This window comes from Colius striatus, chromosome 2 (genome assembly GCF_028858725.1).
Source record: "Colius striatus isolate bColStr4 chromosome 2, bColStr4.1.hap1, whole genome shotgun sequence".
NCBI classification, from domain to species: Eukaryota; Metazoa; Chordata; class Aves; order Coliiformes; family Coliidae; genus Colius; species Colius striatus.
The window spans coordinates 92572234-92593199 of record NC_084760.1 but is presented as its reverse complement, the minus strand read 5'-3'; the positions used below and the strand labels follow the sequence as shown (position 1 = coordinate 92593199).

Here is a 20966-nt window from a genome sequence, read left to right as displayed (position 1 = left end):
GAATAAGGTGTTAAGTCTCTAATGGATGTTTTTCCTCTCAGCTTTTAATTAAGAGGTCATCAGAAAGGAGATACAAATGCTCTCTGAACCAGTCTCTTCCTTGCCATGTTTCTGTGCTCATTTTCACTTTACTACTTCTTCCATCACCAGAGTTCTCCTCATGTTAGGCAAAGACTTGTATTTCTAGTGATAAGAACATGAAAACAGTTGTTATTTTCTTTAAAACTTTTATAGGCGTTATCTGCAAAAACAACATGGAATATTGAGAGAGGAAAGTATGTTAAATTAATTGAAACACCTTCTTTTTTTTGGTCAGACTTCATCTGTGCACTCTGGGTACGGAAATTTGAAAACTCTGTGTACAGGAACATTGGCTCAAATACGTGCTCAGGGCTCGATAAAACGTTTGGTGCAGATGTGAGTGGCTTCAGGGTGACAGTATGTGTTCCCAGAAATCCCTGAGGAACACATGCAGAGGATGTGGAAGCTGAGAATTGTTGCCGAGGGAGAATACGGACACTTAACAAAGGCAGCCTTTGTAAGAGGAGTAGGAAATGGAGTTCTGAGAAAGAAATAGGTTGTAAGGAGGACAGGCAGCTTAAGTGTAGGTTGAAGCTCTGTTGTGAAAGGATTTTGTTTCAGCCAACTTTTGAAAAATCAGTCACTCTGAAATTGCATATTATTTGTGCAAGAGAAGCGTGCCTCCACATGCTTAAGTTACTTGCGTACTTGCATTCTGGCGAGCTGTGTCAGGCTTCTCACGCATGTCCTGCTGAGCCTGTCTTCAGGGGAGGCACATCATCCCCCTCAAAAAATGCCCAATGTGTTGCTACTCAAAGCACTAGGTAACTCATTTTTTTTTAGCAGAGAAGGCGTCTCTCTGGTTTGCAGTTTTGTACAACAGTTACTAAATTATCCTATAGGAGCTTGTGTGAGGCTTCCCGGTTCAAAGTCTCTCAAGATATTTCAAAATCAGGCTATTTCTTTGTTGTTGTCTTCTTTTGGGTTTGGGTTGTTTCCCCTTTCTAACTGGTATTCTACCAAAGATTCATTCCAGATGAATCCCTCCCTTAGTCTCCCTAGCCTTTGATTATTCCACTAAGTATTCAAGGGTTTTAACTTGCCAATTACTATGCTTTTTAGTTTTTTTTCTCTGGAAGTTTTTTAGTTTATCTGAAGAAGTCATAAAAGAATTATATCAATTTGTGCGTTTGTCAGAAATGTATCAGTTGTATCCAAAAGTGCTGTTGCATGTCTAAACTCTGGTGTTGCTTGATACTATAGACATCTAGACTCTTTGTACTACTGTGATACTACTTTGCTGTTGTCTAAGGGTAATAAGGAGATCTCCATGCTTACAGTGTTTGAAAACTTTGTTAGCTAGCTTCAAATATAACTTACTACTTATAACTTACTACTACTTATATAACTAACTATTTGATATTTTTTTGCTATTGGAGGTGCAAAAATATAAAACAAAAGAAACCACTTCTGGGATCTTTTTGGAGGAAGCAGTAATAATATGGAAGAGTAGTGTCAAAAAGTCTCCAGGAATGTCTGTTGTATATGTAAACTGTTACAAAATCCAGAATGGAAAACATTTAAGTTTGAAAATGTATGTCTAGAACATAAAAGATATACAATAATTCAGTCTTAAAGGTGATTACATAAGACTTAATCTACATGCTTATTGCTTAGTTATTTGATTTCAACACGGTAAAACTAGAGGAAGTTCCACTGAACAATGCTGTTGATGTAACCAGCTGCTTTAGGCACGTCCACATGTGGAACTGTGTCGGCGTTGCCTTGCCTTGTGACAGGTTGGCCATCACTTTGTTACAGCAAAATGTTTTTAAGGCTGGTTGTCATTGTTTTGTTTGCGTTTAGAAATGTTAGTGTTTGTGGATATTTTGAGGAATTTGTCAGACCGCCATATGATTCTTGAGTGGTGAAACTTAATCATATCAGGGATGACATGTGTCCAAATCAATGTTTTCTTATACTCCTGGTTTTATTATCTCATCTCCTTTAGGATGGCACCCGGCCTCCACTAGATACTGACGTAAGCCTTGAAGAAATTGCTTACAGTCAACGCTGTGATTGTTATACGTGAGTAGCTTCTAGTTTTGACTGTAATATTTAATTTGTAGTGCCAACAGTTTTCTGATGCATGATGTGTTACATTGTTGTTTTTAAGATATCTTAAGGTTTGGGGTTTATAAGCCTTTTGGCTATTTTTTGTGCTTTCACTTCTGTTTTTTTCCCAAGAAGTTAGTAGGAATGTATGGATGCTAAAGTTTTTTTTATCTGAAATGGTCCTCTTCACATTGTAAATCCTGGGATGTAGAGGCCTCTTCATTTTGCATGGTTTTATGTTATAATTCTTGCATAATCTACGGATAAAAGAGCCCTCTTTAAGTTGTGGGCCCATGAAACAACCGTAACTGACTTGTTCTGTCACACAGTTGGAAGTCATGTGTTTGACAAAGCAGTGAGGGCCTATTTCACCTTGTGGCCCAGGGAATGCCAAGGTGTATTTTTCAGGAAAAATAGCCGTGTCTGTCAGAATAATTTGCAGTTGTGTTCTACAAAACTTGAAAAAGCTTGAATCCATCAATTGATTTATTAATAGTTCATGGATTCATGGAGTTCACAAAGATAAAGTCTATGATACGCTGTTTGTCACAATATTTCTTTTGACTCTTGGAAGTGGAGAATATCACCAGTAATGACCTTTAGTTTCTCATTGTTTCATACTTGAGAAAGAGGGGTACTTTTTCTTTCTCTGCCCGCTTCGCTCACTGTCTAGGGTGGGGGGAGGTGGGGTGCTTTTGATTTTTGTGGTTTGGTTTTTTTTATGTCTGGGTTTCTTTGTATTTTGGGTTTTGTTTGTTGGTTTGGTTTTGTTTGAGGTGGGTTTTTGTGGGGTTGTTTTTTGATTGATTGGGTTTTGGTTTTGTTTCTGAAATACACTGGTATTCTTAGCACTCTCAATTAGGGGGTTAATGGTGAAAATTTTCTTTGGTTTAATGACTTGCCCCAGTTTGAAGGCCTGTGAGAAGTTCAAAGGCTGGAAACAAATATTTAGAAAGATGGATCTGACCACGTTTTGTGGATACTACTGTTTCAAGAGCATGTTACCTGTTGATGCAGCTTTACGCAAGACAGCTCCCTTTTGTAATAATGGGAGCTGAATCTTGAATCATTTGAATCTTGCATAAGACTGATTAAAAGCATTGTGTTCACACCAAGTGGCACAATAATAGTCAATCCTTTGGCATTTTTAAGGATGTAGGATGAGGTAAATGTCTCTTCCCCTGCACCTCATTTGTTTGACATTAATTTATGGCTAAAATCTGGAGCATATCAGTCAATAATGAGGGCTGGAGCACTGAGTAGTCCTCAGGCCTCTTGCCAGTGTTCTTAAGATGAACCTTCATGACAGCACAACCAGTCTCTTACTATCATTTGTGGAGTCTTACCTTTCTATATGCTATCAGCAAAAGATGAGACCTTAGTCCTAAAATAAGCTATTCTGTTTTTGTCTACAGAGGGGCAGACCTTTCCGCTCTAGTGCGTGAGGCTTCAATTTGTGCCTTGCGAGAGGAAATAGCCCTGCAGAATACTCCAAGCAAGAGAGGTAAGAAAGCTTTACAGAAATCTTAACTAAGCAGAAAGAAGACAAATGGCATGCAAAGTAATAAAGGGAGTTTAAGACAAGCACAAAGACATGCACGCTGTACATACATGACTGATGGCTTCTGAGCCAAACAGAAATCAAGTCTGATTTGTTTCAAGGACATACAAGCATCTTTGAAGTAGATGCAGAGGAGAGTACACCATTGTTTTTTTTTTTTCCAAAATAACTGAACCTTATAACTATCACAAAGTAATTATACTGATGTATTTGTAGATTTGAGTACAGTTTTAAGTGCACACGTACTGATCACATCTTTGGCACACAACTGTATGGTGTAACTGAATACATGCAGGAAGGGCATTAGGAAAGTCTGAGTGCTAGTTTTGATCTTGGGTGTTTAGCTCATCCAGTGGCTTTTGCCAGGACTTTTAACAGGGAGTTAAAAATTGCTTCAAGTACAATGTCTACCTACCCTTTTCATATCTTTCTCCAGTTCTAAGTTGTATTTTCCTGATTTTTAATTTCTTTTTTCCTGTGCAGAAAGGTGTTGTGGGTCTGGGGTGGTGCTTTTTCCTTATGAAACTGCTTTTATCTCAACCCACGAGACTTCCATCTTATTTTCTCCCCTCCCTGGCTTGCTGAGGAGGGGAATGATAAGAGTGGTGATGTGGGCACCTGGCATCCAGCCAGGGTCAAACCACCACAATAGGAAAACAAAACTGGAAATTGAAACTGTTTTGTATAAAGTGTATGTGCATCTGGGGTATTTTTCCAGTAATTTTGTTATTTTACCCTTAATTCAAAATGCAAAGCTAAGATGCAACTGTGACTTTTCAGATGATGTCTGGAATTTTAATGGCTTTGAGGCTTTCTTTTTGATCTAGTACATATCCAGTCTAATCTGGTTTTTAACAGCAGTAGATTAACAGCAGAATGTATTTGTTCTTTTGAGGGAACTAGCATGTTCATTTACGGGGTGGGGGAAGAAAAGCAACTATAGAAGCCTTCACTGTTGCATGACTTAGTTATGCATTTGGCTTGCTCTAGATAGAAAAAGCTCTTACTTTGAGTTCCATCTTATAATCATCCAGAATAGAGCAGGCTTTATTCAAACATGTTCATTGCTTGAATTCAGCCTTCCCTTGTAGGATTGCAGCCTGAGCACTTATTGCATAGATGTGTTGGCAGCCAGACAGTCCATAATATATGCATAGCTTTTGCTGCATGTTTACAGCAGCTGCTGGTTTGGGATGTCCTTGGGTTTGGATTTCCCAGATGTCAGCTCAGGCTAGTATGAAAGTGTGCAAGGTGGCTTCTGATGTGAGAACTTGTTCATTTAAATCTTCAAAAGGGTACCATGTGTACACACACTGGAGAATTTCTTCCTCTAGTGTTACTACATGACATGCACAGTCAAGTCCCCTCCCACGCTCTGTACGTGACTGTAGATGGGTGCTGTGTCCTTGTCAGTCAGTACTTTGGAATCACCTGTCTGACATCATCCCTGCTCTTTTTCCTCCCCTGTAGAAACTCTGTTGCAACTTGCTTGTTATACCTGGTATTTTCTGCCTCTGGAATTAATTCTGATATGTGGGTTTATATTATTTTTACACTCATCAGGGGCTTGCTTGAAGGTTTGCTTGTTTTTTATAGTGAAATGGAAGGGTACCTTTTTTGTAACATTTCTTACAAGAAACCTTCAATTCTACTTCTACCTTGAGCAGTCCACAGAGAGAGACTACTGTGTTTGGGAGTTGCCAGATACTGCAGTTTGCGTAGGGGCAGAGGGAGGGAATCCTAACAAAGACTGGGCAGATTTTCAGTTTTGTGAGGTCCCTCTGGAGTTCGTCATCGTGGTGTTTTAAGTACTTAATCTTACTGTTAGAAGATTATACCTGTGGATATACTTCATTATTTTAAGTTAGCATTAATTTATCAAACTAAATTGTTTTAAATAGTAAGACATTCATACATACTTATTCAGACTAAATGGTCTATCAGAAGCCAAGGCAAACTCTGTTAATACAAGTAACCAAGTTATAGGTAACTGTCAGCTAAATTCTCCACAGTATCAAGCATTGTGCCTGCTTTTATCAGGCAACAAGCATGGAATAGCCTCACCTCCTTTCAATGAGAGGTAAACTACTTTGCCTAGCAGTAGGTGAAAGTATGCTTATCCCTAGCCCTAGCTAAATACTCTTACTTTAGTATCACACAATGTTTCACCTTGACTTTTTCTGATAACCACGACCTTAATGATATTGATCTGCATAGTTGGTAAATGCCGTTTTCTCCTTTCTTCAGTCTCTATAGTTGAAGCTATTATCTACTCTTTCACCATGTGATTAAAAAGTTACAGGCTTAAAAACAAAAGCAAAAGTAAATTCTCATAGCTTCATTTTATTTTATGGCATTTTGATCACTCAGTTAATTTGGGTTCTGTGAAAGACCCACATTAAACATCCTTACTCTAAGCAGTATTTCCTTGGGGAAATAGGCTAAAGTGCTGGTACTTAAATTTTAACTCTTCATTTATATTGGTATATCTTCCTATGGTAATGGGAATCTTGAATAAGAGCTTCAGAGAACTGAGATGAGAGCAGCAAGGTTATACGTTTAGTTCAGTGAACTTTAACCTTCATTACTTCTGAAGCAAGTAATAATAACTGCGCACTACTTGCTGTTCTGTTTTATTCCTTGAACATGTTCTCATCTTAAATTTATTGCTTTCAACCTGCTATGTCATCTCTTGCCGTATCAGCAGAAGATTTTTGTTAAACTCAAACATCAAAATATATTAATGATGAACCTTAACAGTTTTTTTTCATGTTGGTAGATGCCATTTACATTACAAAGATGTATGCAAAGGTAGTGGCAGTACATTCCTGTGAAGCCAAGTGTCTTCATGAAATACATTAAAAAGCACTAAATTGACTATAAAGATATACCTCTATCATCTGATACTTGTGCATAATGTTAGCAACTTAATAAATCTGTATAGTAGTGGTATCTTGGGATTCTTAAGTCTAAATGCTTGTGAGAGCAGAGGAAGCTGATTTGAGGTAGCTTGTGTTTTTGCATAGTAAAACTGTTCAAAAGGCTATCATTAGGAATAATTATTGTGAGATAGCTGCATTCAGGTCAGAAAGGCAATTTGCATAGATTTAAAACATAGGGACCTGTAAAAATGGAAGCTTTCACTGCTTCTGGGTACTGCCATATAAGACAATGATCTAAAGTCAATTTCTTAGAAATTGAGCATCCTGTGGTAGAATTGGAATTATAACAAGGTGTCTGATAACTTCCAGAAGGGTTAAGGGACTTAGAATTCTAGCTGGATTTGATGCAAGTCGCAGTTAACTTGGCATGCTTAAGAACTAACTTCTCAACCTGCAGGTAGAAACACCAATACCTAAAAAATTTTCTGAAACAAATAAGTATTCTTTATCTTAAGGGGCAAGAAAGGGAGGGATTAAATCTTCCTAATATCACAGACAAGTGGCTACATAAAATACAAGAGTTCAGGTGTCTATAACACTACTGAATTAGATCTCATCCAGCTGACTAGCACACACAGTTAGTTTTTGTGAATGCAGCCTCAAAATACATGCAGCAGTTGCTTCATTGTGACTTGCCTGCAGTTTTAGTAATTTATTATGCTTTATTCTTTAAGGAGAAATCAAGATTTCCCATAAACACTTTGAAGAAGCTTTCAGGAAAGTGAAATCGTCAGTATCAAAAAAGGTAAGATTAAGTTTCAAATTTATAAGACTCATTACTGCCCTGGAAGTATGGTGGGAATAGCTAAGGTTGCAGTATATTTGCATGTATTTCAAACCAACACTACCTGTTTCTGCTATAAACAAACCTGATGCTTATCACAAGGTCAGAAATGAAAGCTGCAGATGATGCATGGCATGTAGATGGATTACCATGCTATCGAGGTTCTCTTTTAGTATGGCACCTTGGACTTCGCTTACATTCCCTAACCTCTTACATCTGGAACTTTCAGTTAAAAATCAAAGCCTTTGGAGCACACCAAATTTTGCCACCACCATTTTTCCCCTAGATAGATGTGGCACCCAAAGATGCTCAACCATTTCTGTGAATGTGGAAGAGATCATTATGAGATAGAACATAAAGCACACTAACATCTTAGTTATTTCCTAGCTCTCTTTTCATTATTTGCATTTGTCAAGGAAGCTTGTTTTAATAGTTTCCTTATGACCTGTTCCTTCTAATGACTGAAAGCTGTTCACTCATCTTTATTACTGTCATTGAGAATTTAGTATATATAGGAATTATCATTACTGCAGAACTTAGGTATCTGTTCCTAAATATATTCGTATATTCACTTTGAACACTTGAGAGAGAGAAGTTAACTGTTTTCTTCTATTAGGATACTATGTTCACAGTCAGTAACCTTTTCTAAAAATGAAAAGTGATCTTTGTTTCCAAGACCCGTTAAAGATGATTTTGGTTGTTGTCTTCTTCCCTGTTGCTAATGACTAAGTAAACAGTTCAGAAGCAACCACCACTAAAACATAAAACATCCCCTCTAGTACAGCAATCACTGCTGATTATTAGGACATATTCCTTCTAGTTCTTAAGAGTTAAGTAGATGTAATTCCACATCTCAGAGGCAGCTTAAATGTCACATCTCAGAGCCCTACATTTCAGTTGCACCTTATCTGAAGAATTTACAGTTAGGTATTTTGAAATATCTTTTGGAGTACAGGATACTCATCTGTTCCTGGATGCTCCTTCCTAGCTGCTAGAGAAATTCAATCTGACAAAACCCCAACATACTGGACAATAAAAGCTACCTCCCACTGGCTTAGTGCTTCTGACTCTTCCCTCCCATACACAGCTGTGTTCCTTTGACTTGCTTTTGGTTTAATTAGTTGACTTGAGACAAATCAAAATAAATTCTTCTTAAAGCTGTGGGCAGACACCACCTTCTGAAGGCAGCTATTGCAGTAGAAATGAACACTTAAAATATTCTGTTCCTCAAAACTGTCATTTTGAGTGACTAGTGAAAAGGATTAAGGAGCAGTTGGGTACGTTAGATTAGCAAAAGATCTTGTCTGTTCATTTTGACAGAACTAGAGGGGGGTGGGGGGTAAAGTGTCAATTCAGCAACTCCCCTGCTTAAGAGGGCAGGATCTTCTCGAGCTGTGCTCTGAGCTGAGTGTGGCAATAGTAAGTGTAAGAATTCTGCCAAAGGCTTCTGTTCATTACTTACCACTGTTGACTCACTGGAGAACCTCATTTGAGGCAGAGTAGTGAGGCTTACTTAGGTTTGTCTGTAAATGTTTTTACAAGATACCTAAAGGCTCATACAGCTGGTTTCACTTTAAATAATACATATAAAGTCTCTTCAAAACACTGAACAATTTCACTAATGTCTGAAGTATTTTTCTCCCTCTTATCTTCACACTGTTAGGATCAAATAATGTATGAAGAACTGCGTCAGTCACTGTGCAGGTGACAATTCCCAAGAGAGATGACTTCTGCATTGGTGGAGGGGTTTCTAATACCTGTGCCTGACTTCAAGAGATGGGTTGGAAAGATGCTGTACTACAATATTTCTCATCTCCTTAAACTGTACCTGAAAAATAACATCATCACTTCCAAAATAAAAGATACAATACACACTTCCTGATAATCAGGAAGTGTGTATTTTAAAAGTGAGTGCTTTTAGTGCTGAAGAGCTAATGGCATTCTGATATATTTGTTGCCCTTAATCAGAAGTCCCTCAGAGAGGTTAACCCTTCAAAATGTTTACCCTGCTCAAATAGCTGTTTGCAGCCATAAATGAAAACAACTACATTTTCAAGAACAAGAGCACTTGAAGAATCACTGGGAGAAGAGCACTGTGAAAGTAGGCTGGGAAAGTGCTGCACTGCGTGTTATCATACTACTAATCATGCCTTTCCCAAATACAGTCACACATTATGATTGTGCCAACACAGGTTCTCAGAGCTTCTAACAGCTTCCCTTCACCTTGTCAAAAGAAACTATCCCCAGATGGCAAGCCAACAGTTATCTAGGAGAGAGTAAAGTCTGGAAATCCAAGAAGTGCTATGATACTATGATTTAACAGCCACCTAAGAAGCCCTTAAAACAGTAAGGGTTCTTTTTTAAACAGACATATCTGCAACAAGAAATTCCAGTATGTATTTGAATTTTAGTGTTTGATATCCTCTGGGGAAAGGAAAATCCTACTGTTTTAAGAAACAGACCGAGAGCCTCCACTCCTTTTCTTTTTTAATATATGAAATTCCATCTTGGAAAGAGGGTTGAAACTTTCAGCATCAGCAAACTGGGAATGAAAATGTGACATGCAAACTGAAATGTGACATACCAGGCAACTAATGTGACCTTTCATGGATTTTTTTTTTCACCACTATCATCACTCTACAAAGTTCTTAAATGATTAACCTCAGTCTTTGAGCAGTTTTATTCTTCCTAAAAGCACTGAAGTCATCAGTCAAGGATCAGAAAATGGATGATTTCTACTAGCAAATGTCATAGAAACTCTTTTAAGTTGGGTAACATCAAACTTAAAATAATCTTGAAGTCATGAAACTTCCATATAAGAAACCAGTAACATTTTTGTAAGCAGCATTTTTTCTGTATTTCATCCCCCTAAACATTTGAGAGTATCATTTAATCTCCTCCTTAAATTATTATTCATTTAAATTCCCATGCATTGCAAGATGTGACCCTGAACAACCTGATCTAACTTTAAGGCTGACTTTGCCTTGGGAGAGAATAATGCCTTCCATCTTGCATTCTTTGAATTGCCATCTAGCAAAAGATTGTGCACGTTTTTCCCAAAGGTAAACACAGAAGACTGTTACAAATAACTAATCACCACAGATGTTGTAAAAATACCAACACTTATTGGAGATTGTACTTACCAATGATTTTTGTACAGGGTAGTATCATATTCCCTCCCTCTTTAAGGGAAGTCTGAGTGACTCAAATTGTGGCCCATATGACTAACAAATAAAGTCTTTGCATATAAAGCAGAAGATGATGTGTCTGCTAGTAATTGTAGGTCAGGCAGGGAGCTTTGGGAAGTACTGTGATTCCCAGAAATTCAAGATGAAAGATCACTGTTTTACCTCGCTAGTTTCACTTGTGTATGTTCATTACTAAGAGGCAATGCAATTACTGTGGGCTTTTATGCAATTACTAGTGAGCAGTTTTAATGTAAAGCCGTACCCAGATGTCATGTACGTCTACCTGTTACATAAGCTTTTTCCTGTTCTAGTTCTAAATCAACAACTTTGCACCTCTTTATACCACCTTTCTTAAATAAAAAGTTTTTGCTTTACAGGAAGCTATAACTACATGAAACTAAGATTTGAACCCTTTTAATACAACAATATACTCAGTTCACTTGAGTGTTTTGAGGGCTAACCAGTGAAAAAAAGTCACGCAGGAGCCCCATGAAAACAGTATATGGGAGCTCAAATATCAGTTTGGAAACTGTCACCCATTCTACCTTTAGATATGGTAATGTCTTTAGATATGGTAATTGTGAAGGCCATCACCATTTTAACTTGCCTTTTGCCATGCATCACTTCAAAAGAACCTATATATAAAAACTCAACACAAGAATTAGAAAAGGTCCATGATACAACTTCAGTGCTACAATTTAGAAATATTTATCATCCTTTTTTGAAAAAAAATGTGGCAAGCAAGCCACCCTTTACAGTTGAAAATAGCCACATGAGTATTTTCTCCTTTATGGATATATAGAGGAAAATCCTGCTACCATACTTAAGCTCATCAAGAAGTGCAGCTACCCTTATGAAGGAGTCCTCAAGCCCTGACATATTCACCTGAGACAGAACATTGTTCTCCTTTACTCTTACATATAGGAATAATACAATGGTATATGGAGCAAGAAAGCAACCTCAGGCGTGCTAGAGTAAGGAAGAAACACTATTTAAGTAGTAGTAATAACACTATAGTCAAGAGTTCCAACACAGAACAGATGTAATATACAAGCCATCTGATGATCATTACTGTCTGATAATGGAAGCAGATGTCAAAAGGCAGAAAGCAGCAGATCACCAAGTGTCCATCTCCGCTTACCTTGTCTGGGCTACATACACATGTACCACAGATCAGACAAGGGTAGGCAACTGAACTCCTTTTGACAGTTCACGCAGGGAAGTGATGCACCCACACCACTGCTTTTTGTGGGAAACAGCTTAGGCTACAGTACTCAGTGATAAGAAAACAACTTGATAAGAAATAAAATGCAAGATCCCTTGTATTTGGACACAAAATGGGAATTGCTTTAAGGAACAAGCCTTCTCATGCAATACAGAGCCCACTACTTTCTTCTGCGTATTTGACTGCTACCCCTCCTAGCAGAAACAAATACCTGGAGTTTTTCCCTCTGGTCACCTTGTTTCTGTTGTGACAAGACCAAGAAATTGTTCTTCTCTCCCTTCTCCCAAGGTTAGCCACATATTGAAATCCCAGTAAGGACTCTGCCCCAGAGCTCATTAGATGCTAACTTAAGCATGGATAGGGAGCAGAGGCAGTGTGGGGAACTTTCAGGGGCAAAAAAAAAATGCTGTCTTCATTCTTGGCTCAACAGAAGACTTCAACGTTTTTGTCATTGCTAATCTTGTATACCACTGCAGGCTTGATTGTGAAATAGGGGATTTGCTAGAGAAAGTTGTGTCTGTAGAGGTGCAGGTTGCTATACTAAAGGCATATGCACAAGATTTATACACACTTGTGTTTCCTAGGACCTTGCAGAAGGAATCTCTGCAGACCCAGAAGTGGCTCCTATACTTTGCAATGTGCAAGCTAAAACAGTAGAACTTGCTTTGCTTTAAGTCTTTTGAGAATCTTTCAAATTACAGAGAGTACACTTAATGAAAGCCACGTCTTAGACCACTTATGATGCAAGATGGCTACATGAAAGTGACTTTTGTTTGCCCCCCAGCACTGACATGGCAGCTTGCAAGATATAGCACTCACATTACTGGTTGTTGAACTTCAACATTAAATGGGGAATTAACAGCTTTAAGCTCTACTGTTGCATGCCACTTCATCTCATACAAGAATAAATGCCAAGGCAGCAGAGGTGAACTGCTGAGCTAGTTACCTAACAGTGTCTATTTACCTAGAGTAGACCCATTTCTCAACATCTGTAGACTTCAGCTACATTATACACACTTGCTGGCTACATTTAAAGACTTAACCAGAGGAATTCCAAGACACAGAACTAAAATTCTTAACTATTTCAAGTGATCCTTGTTTTCAGGTAGGAAGTCATGCCCTGGATCTGAAAGTAGGGAGCTCTGTAGCCAGAAAGATGCACCCATTTAACACACGTTAATTGGCTGCTGTTGTGGAGCAGACAGGTTCAACAGCAAGACAAGAATGCTTGAGGCGAGAGAGTTGTTTTGGAACAACATACCCACACCTGTCCTGTGGGAAAACTCATGCCTACTACGATCGGATTCCAGGCTGCATTATTTATTCCACTTAGGCTGCTTCAAGTGATACAGGGGTACGTACGTTTGAAAAAAGCCATGCAAGGCACTTCAGTCTGAAAACAAGAAGTTACTCCGAAAGCCCTGAAAGGGATTCAAAAGTTCTGCACAATTTAAACATGTCGTCCAAGTACTTGGGTGCAGTTAACACAGCTGACCCAAAGTCAGCTGTGTTTTGAAAGTTAAACTCTCGGCTAATTTCACATAAAGTAGAGCTTTGCCAAACTAGGAAAATGCTTTAGTTAGAAAGGAAAAAACCCCTAACAATCATGCAGAAAGGCCAAAGTTAATCCATTCCAATGGAACACATTTTATATATATATATATATACATATATATATATATATATATATATAATTAAGTTAGCTGTCAGAGTTCTTGATACTCTTTAGGTTTAATTTGTTCACTGGTTAGTCAAAGCTCCCTCCAACTTTTAGATAAAATATTTCAAAAAACATACCAACCTGTTTCTGCCAGATGTATCTTAACAGCAATAATGAACATTATTTAATTCCTTAAAAATACCTAGACCACTCATATAGTTTATTTTTTTTAAACAATGTTTCTTATTTCTGTGCCATGCCTTGACTAAATCCCACATTATGGCTGGAGAAAACTAGTTATTCATTTAGAATGTATCAAACAAGCCAAAGTAGTCCAGCTGCTCTCAATTCCTTTTACCAGTGGTTCAGAAACACTTCCAACTGTTCAGGGGATGAAACTATGCTGCAGTATGGGTTATCTTTCGTATGATCTGCCTCTGGAAAAGCCCCTATTGCCAAAGTTAGATACCAAGACCTCTTAAGAATTATATGCCTAAGAGTGGTAGTTACTAATGCTTCCAAAAATCAACACAATGGGTTAGACCCAAACTTTAGTCTCACTGGCTCAGATTAACCTAGTCCAGTAAGTGTTGTCTAATAAGTGGCCAGTAGCAGATGTTTCAGAAAGATTATGGCAAGTGTAGATATTGCCCTCAGAATTCCCCACCATTCTGCAGTTCTTAAAGTGAAAATAGCATGTATAATCAGAGCTAAAAGGGAATATCATAGTCAGAACACCTTAAAGCAACATTTTCTATTTTAAGCAAGACAGATGGCAACTTCAGACCTGTTTAAAAGCACAAATTTACACTTGCACTACCCATTAGGAGGACAGTAAGGGACATCAGCAATTCCATCAAGTAGGTAACAGCCCACATGTACAGATTTGATTCTAAACTCTGGTTATCTCAAGTATTCACCTAAGATAACTAAACTTTTTAGCTTGTAGCCATAAAACTTTTTAGAGACACATTCCATCCTTTATCCAGCTACAGTAAAGCCACTGACACCAAACACCAAAGAGCTTTAATTCCACTTTTCACTTTTTAAATTGAGGAGTCAGGTAGAAGTAGCTTAACCATTTTGCAACTTAAGCCTATTTAAATCTTTCAACTAGTCTCCTTTCTACTCAGAAGAAAACTAAGTCATTGATTCTTAACAGTTCATCTATGCCACCATTCAACAGAGCCAGTCTTGCAGCTTTAAAAATACCAAATGTCTCTAAAGTTTTAAGTACTTTAGCATAAGGAGACCAGTCAAAAATTCACCTAATATTAATCTTTGCTTTTTAGTTACATGTAAGTATATTGGATAAAGTGTATTTTGACATTACACTCTACCCTGAGCAATATGCTGGCTAGCTAGCATATTTTTGGTATCACCATGAAGTCACTTGAAGTGGTTAACACATTTTTATACCATTTCTATTGCTTAACCACAGATAAGGGCCCCCACTTAAAACACATTAAGAACAGGATTGCAAGCAAGGGTTCTTGTCAGGCACTCAACCCCTTCTAAAAAACACACAAAAAGCAAGAGCTGAAGGCATCTGAAAATTGCATTATTTACAGATGACCAGTGTGGACTACAAACAAGACTCCCACCTATATCAGACTCCATCTTTCAGATCAGCAAGGAACGTACCAAGAGATCATTGTTTGAGATTTAAGGGTGATTTGTTGCCATCCTTCATAGCTTAAAGCCATTATCAATGGTTTAGATGACAGCAAATATATCATGCTGTTCGGCAAGTCTATCTGTTCTCTGTTCCCAGTATAAAAAACTTCTTAAGCACAAAATTTGATATGAGCACTTGTGCTCTCACCACATTTTAATATGCAAGACACACAAGTGTTTATGTACTGTAGGTTCAGGAAAAAAGCCCAAGATAGTTTAGCAACACCTTTCTGTGTACACAGGTAACTAACACACTCGATAAAGTAGAGTTGTCAATGATTATGACTAGCCTTGTTTGTCAGAACAGCATCTGCTTCTATTGATTCAGTTTTCCACACAAGCCAAATTTCCCCATGAGTGTAAATATTTATAGACTGAGCATTTAAAACTATGGCAACAGCCAAACCAGTTTGGACACGCCTAATCATTTTTGCTGTAGATAAGAAAAACCCCAGACTGTAGCAAGTTTTTTTTTTCCCCCCCAGTGTTTAAGGCCTACTCATTTATATTAGGTTACCTACTGACTTGAACAATACAACTCTATTGCCAGCTACTTCATCTGGATGCTAACATAGGCAGCAGGTGGGGACCCACAAAGTTGGCAATACCCCCAAATTCCCCACCTTTTTACACAGAAGACAAGCCACACAATCCATCTCAGAGATACCAATTTCATTCTGACGGATTGCTCCTTTAAGGTATTTATTACAGTAGAAAAGGCAGAACTTCAAAGCAACACTTCAAGTGACATGTTCCATATTATAAACAAAAGCAGACTTAACAGTTCTGTGCAAATTCAGTTCTTCCATCCATAAGTCAGGAAACGGGTTCAACAGAAAGTTTACATTAACAAATCTTGTTAGTTTAGAATTAACTTACTGTCAATTCTCTACAGGCATCTAAACAGCATGTTGTGGGCAGTATATTACATTGAGAACTTTGAAAATACCAAGAGTCAGATATTTTATAGAGGTTTAATACCTACCAAAGGAAACTCTGTAACAAAGTGATTTAGCATTATGCACTTAACACTGATCCTTAGGCAAACACATTAAATACACATTAAAACTTGAATCTGAGGGCTGCATGGAATGTTACAGCTGGTAGGAGTCTGCTACAAAATCCTGAAGGGTGCATTGCTATGTTGCTGTAGATCTTAATTCAGCGGAATGGTGAACAGCTTAAGCAAGAGACCTTATACCAGCCACTTTAAAGCAAGCAGACATTTCAAAGATTTTTGGTTGCCAGAAGTTTAATCTTGCTTCACTTCACCCTTTAAATGCCTTTTCATGCGTGAATATGGGCTGATTGTGTCATCCATCACGAAGTCATACAGTACTTTTATCCAAGAGTTATATTGTGGCAGGTTGTCATAGTACTCAGCTGCTATTTTCTTCACCTAAAGAGGAGATACGAGGTTTATTTACTATTTATATTAGCACCAGTCATGAAAACTTTACAGTCCTCAACTTGTAATAATGCAGAACACAAGAAGTTTTGTCTTAGATGTTAGATTCTATAGGAAAGGCTACAACTGCCACAACATGAAAGTTTCTTGACAGAAAATGTAACTCCCTGGTGAAGTAAACTCCACGTGAAACTCTTCCAGAGAAGCTAACCTGAACAAACTGCAAACACTCTGAATTCTGTTCGCTGTGCTACCTATAGAACAACACAGCTCACAGAAGCAAGCAGTTTGGTTGCTAGTGGAAGTTGGTGACTCAGCTCAGTGCTGGCTCATAAGTATCACTAAAAAGGATGTTGTAGGTTCTGGGAAGAGATGTTTAGCTGCTATTTTTACATGTAATTTCAAACCTCAACACTAAAAAGACACTTATTTTTCCGAGGAACATCTTTCTGAAGACATTACCAAATTAATACAAACTGCTTCCAAAGACTTTATTGTCAGGGGTACATACTAACTAGGCCACTGTTTTAAACTGAGAGCTGGAGTTTCAGTTAGGTATCCTTAAACCACCTTAAAAACCTGAGCAAAGCTGCTTTTCCACTAAATACCATAGTTTTAGACAGCAAAAATACATTAATCTGTGTAAGCAGCAAACCAGCCCAAGATATTTGCATGTCTGGTTGGGAGTTAAAAATCATTCTGATCCATCATCACACTTATAGGCCAGATCACATAGCCAGTACACTTTTATTCATCAGTAACTATTTTCAGCTCACCAGAACCCTGGCTGGAATCAAGTGTTCACTACTTCAGTGACCTTTGTCACACAGCATGAAGTCCAGTCCAATAAAATTAACTACCCTGTTGTAGGAGGCAGCTTTGTTTTCTGTCAGAGCTCTGGATTAAGAGTCTTGTAAGCAGAGCTGGACATTTACCTCTGCAACTCAGTACTTGGAAAAAAGTAATTTCCTATTTACAACTTACATACTAGTATAAGAAGTGAAATGCTGGTTCTTCAGCACAGATCTAGGTATCAGAGGTGAATTAAAGCAACTTCAGTTGTATTTGAAAGACAAAATTTATCATTCGCTTCTTTCAAAGTGAAAGAAACCCACAAAAGCAACATCTCAACAAACCAATTACAGAATTTCACTGCCCTGAAAAAGTGCTGGAGCAGTTACTTCACCTACAGTTACACCACTGACAACTGAAATAACCACTAAGTTTAGATTCTACCAAAAGTCAGAAGCTTGCAAGTTCCTTATCAAGTGCAATAACAAAGCTACAAGACCAACACCACGGTTTTGATAAAACTCATCTTCAGTTTTTCAGGTGTAACCCTGGAAACCTGTGTTCCCATGCTCCAACTGGGGAACACATATACAGCAAGAACTGCAGATGTGACAGGTCTGTCTTAGCTTTGAAACCTTAATTCTGTCTATGTACAGCTGATAATTATTTAGGATTCAAAGGTTCTCACTTGAGGAAAATTGCGCTGCTCCAAACTAGAAAGCTATTAAACATTTGTCAACAGTACAACAAACATAAGCAGTACCTCAAACTCTCTTTTCCCCACCAGAGGATGTCAGTGATAGAAGAGACTAAAGAATAAGCATGCATTGTAATTATGTCCTTCAGACTTCAAAGGCAGAGCCAAGTCTCTGAAGTTGTTTTTAACGTCTTAACTAGTTTTCTGCATACTTAGAAACTGAAGAAAATCAAAAGGCTGGTTGCAATACAGAAAAGTAAAGTTAGTGTAGAGCACAAGGCATGCATTTCCTCCTCTCTCCTTTTATGGAAGAGGCTTGAGCCTTCCAATCAGCAATCAGGAAGCTTGTTTAGGGTACCACTAAAATGTTAATTACTTTTTTCATTGCTCAACTTACAAATTGTTCTCAAAGATTTTCAAGTTTTCAGGGTTTTTTCCACTCTCAACTTCCATTCTTCTAACTCTCAGCATTCTACCTGATTTTCAAGTTAAACTAGAGCTTATTTTTAGAAAAAGTAATAGCTTTGAAAGTAAACTTACCAGTGGAAGGCTCTTGCCAGGAATATTGGGGAAGTCATGATGTTCATTGTGGTAGCCAACATTAAAAGTGAGCAAATTCAGTGGCCCATAGTAGGAATAAGTCTCATGTCCTTTTAAAAACATGTAATGTTCAGCTATGAAGTGTCCCGAAATTGGGTGCAACCCAAGTCCAAGTACTGAACCAGCAAGCATGTAAAAAGTGGATTTCACTCCCCATAAATAATATATCACAACATCAAAAGAAAGCTGAGCTAACAAATTGATTACTTCAAGTCGAGTAATGGGTTTGGGATTGATGCAGAGAGGTCTAATTGCATAGAAAAATGGCTGAAGAACAATCCATATGAACTTCCTAAAACGCGTGCAGAAAAACCAGCCTTCAAAGTTGGTAGGAATGTCCACATCAATTCCGTCGCCTCCTAAGTAACGATGGTGATCCATGTGGTACCTCTTGAAGGATATGGAGTATGGGAGACCAAGAGGGAGGTTGGCAAATATTCCAAACCATCGATTCCACATCGCTTTGTTGTTGCCAAAGGCACTATTGTGAGAGATCTCATGAATAGCCAAAGTCATGGAGTGACTAATACAGCTTCCAAAAACATAGGCCCAGAAGACAACCCATTTCCAGTCTAAGTCTTTAACTAGATAAAATGCAGTCAACTGGGCAAGAACCATCAGCACAACTACCCAGATCAAGTTGTAGTCTGGCTTCATCAGCGCTTTTATCTCTGGATGTTTTGCTAGATGGGAAAGTGTTAAACAAAAAAGGAATTATTGAGTAGCTCTCCTCACTGCCAGCTACCACAGCTGGATTACAAAAGCAGATATAGCCATTCCTCCCTTTCCTCCCAATTGGGATTTATCTGCAAAGGTAATGAAAACACACCACATTCCCCACTTGTGACATTTATTGCCTTAATGAATCCTTGACAACGAAATAATTTTAGCATTTTTCCGTTGCTCGGCAACTAGACACGTACATGATATGCACCGGTACCACCCTCCAGCCGACCCGGGGAGGAAACGGCTTTGAACTGACACCGGTAATTCAGAAGCGCTCAAATAAGCTCAGGTCCGACTGAGGCATCCCAGTTGTAAACGCCGTTATTTACCACCCATAGTGGGTGCCGCGATGACCTCCACGCACAACCCTACCTACTTCTAGCCACCGACAGCACCTTATCATACACTGAGCTCGCTTCCTAGGCGCTCGGAGGGCTCTGCGGAAGCGGGCAGCTCCGGCAAGGGCGGGGAGCGGCCGCAGCCCCTACGGGGAGGTCGAACCGCTCTGCTGACGCCCAGCGCTCGCAGCTCAAACTAGTCCCGCGGGCCGTCCGCCCCACATTGCGGGGCTGGGCTCTGTCCCCGCAGACGGCGAGCTGCTTCCCCCGCTCGCTCCTTCCCCTCTTCCCCTCCCCTCCCCCGCCAGCGCCGCCAAGGCGGCGGCTCCCGCCTCCACGTACGCGGCCAGCAGTGCTCCCCTCACACGGGGCCGGGCTGACTTTGGCTCCGGACGCACGGCACCCCCCACGCCGACAGCCTCTATCAGCTGGCGGCGCCGGACAGGCCCTCAACCGCAGCGCCTTGCCTGCGGCGACCCCCCGACGCGGGCAGCTGGCAGCCATTTTGTGGGGTGCCCTGTCGATTTCACCCCCCCCCTCCCCCGCCCGCCACGCAGCCAGCGGCAAAGGAGCGGCGGCCCCACCGCCACTCCTCCTCACCCAGGATCTCCTTGCGGCGGTCGGCATGCGGCTGGTCCGTGTAGACCCACTCGAAATCCTCTCTAGCGACGGTATTACCCATGGCGGTAGCGCGGCGCCCCCCAACCGCCCCGTCTACCAGCCCACCCGCGAATTCTACCCAGCGCCGCAACCCCGGACTCGCGCTCTGCTCCGGCACCGCGCCTTATAGCGCCGCGGGGGCGGCTCGGCGGGCGCCCCGCCCGCCACCCCGTGCTCTGTCCCCATTGGCTGCTGCCGGCCGTCAGGGCTGGCAGACTCCGTCACCGCCAGCACCTCTCGCCCTCCGCTCGCAAGCGCGGGCCGGGGCGGGGTGAGGCGCTCGGCCAAGCCGCGGCCTGAGGGGCCGGGGGATGGTTCTCTCGGCCTCCGGCGCCCCGCTGCTGCTCAACGCTGCGGCTGCGGCGGATGGGAAGGCAGCGGCTGCCCCTGGGCCCCCGCTTCCGCCAGCGAGAAGTCGTGTATGTCCGCCCCCCTCTTCGGGGGAGAGCTTGCACTGCTCTGCCCTAGGACGGCCCGGGCAGGCTGCCTCAGCCTGTTCCTGCGGCGGCGTGACTGACTTGCGGCCAGTGCCGGCCGTCCTGCGCGGCCTTGGCCTCAGACGGGGGACACCT

General features: G+C 40.2%; 2 protein-coding genes across 5 annotated transcripts in view; one reads left to right on the top strand and one right to left on the bottom strand.

Moving 5' to 3' along the window:
• The window catches only part of NVL (nuclear VCP like), a 45483-nt gene extending 36149 nt beyond the window's left edge, over positions 1-9334 (top strand). For 3 of the 4 annotated variants that reach the window (XM_061991494.1, XM_061991495.1, XM_061991497.1), the window contains 4 exons: positions 2033-2109; positions 3552-3640; positions 7314-7384; positions 9087-9334. In XM_061991494.1, the coding sequence (XP_061847478.1) occupies positions 2033-2109; positions 3552-3640; positions 7314-7384; positions 9087-9131 (282 nt within the window). In that variant the 3' untranslated portion in view covers positions 9132-9334. Of the gene's footprint in view, positions 1-2032; positions 2110-3551; positions 3641-7313; positions 7385-9086 lie in introns of those variants that run through there. The other variant, XM_061991496.1, reaches the window with a different exon arrangement.
• A 6509-nt stretch (positions 9335-15843) lies between these two features.
• Positions 15844-20530, bottom strand: DEGS1 (delta 4-desaturase, sphingolipid 1). The gene is made up of 3 exons (XM_061991499.1): positions 20335-20530; positions 18611-19353; positions 15844-16572 (listed from the first exon to the last, which is right to left on the bottom strand). Exons 1-3 carry the CDS (start codon positions 20414-20416, stop codon positions 16426-16428), a joined length of 972 nt encoding a protein of 323 aa, XP_061847483.1. The 5' UTR covers positions 20417-20530; the 3' UTR covers positions 15844-16425.
• Between the last annotated feature and the right edge of the window lie 436 nt (positions 20531-20966).

Bases quoted from the DNA above. Each gene is read 5' to 3' on its own strand.
- DEGS1 (XM_061991499.1), bottom strand. From the start codon at position 20,416: ATGGGTAATACCGTCGCTAGAGAGGATTTCGAGTGGGTCTACACGGAC. The intron at 19,354-20,334 runs GTGAGGAGGAGT...TTTCCCATCTAG, and splicing joins CCGCCGCAAGGAGATCCTGG to CAAAACATCCAGAGATAAAA. The intron at 16,573-18,610 runs GTAAGTTTACTT...TCTCCTCTTTAG, and splicing joins CTGGCAAGAGCCTTCCACTG to GTGAAGAAAATAGCAGCTGA.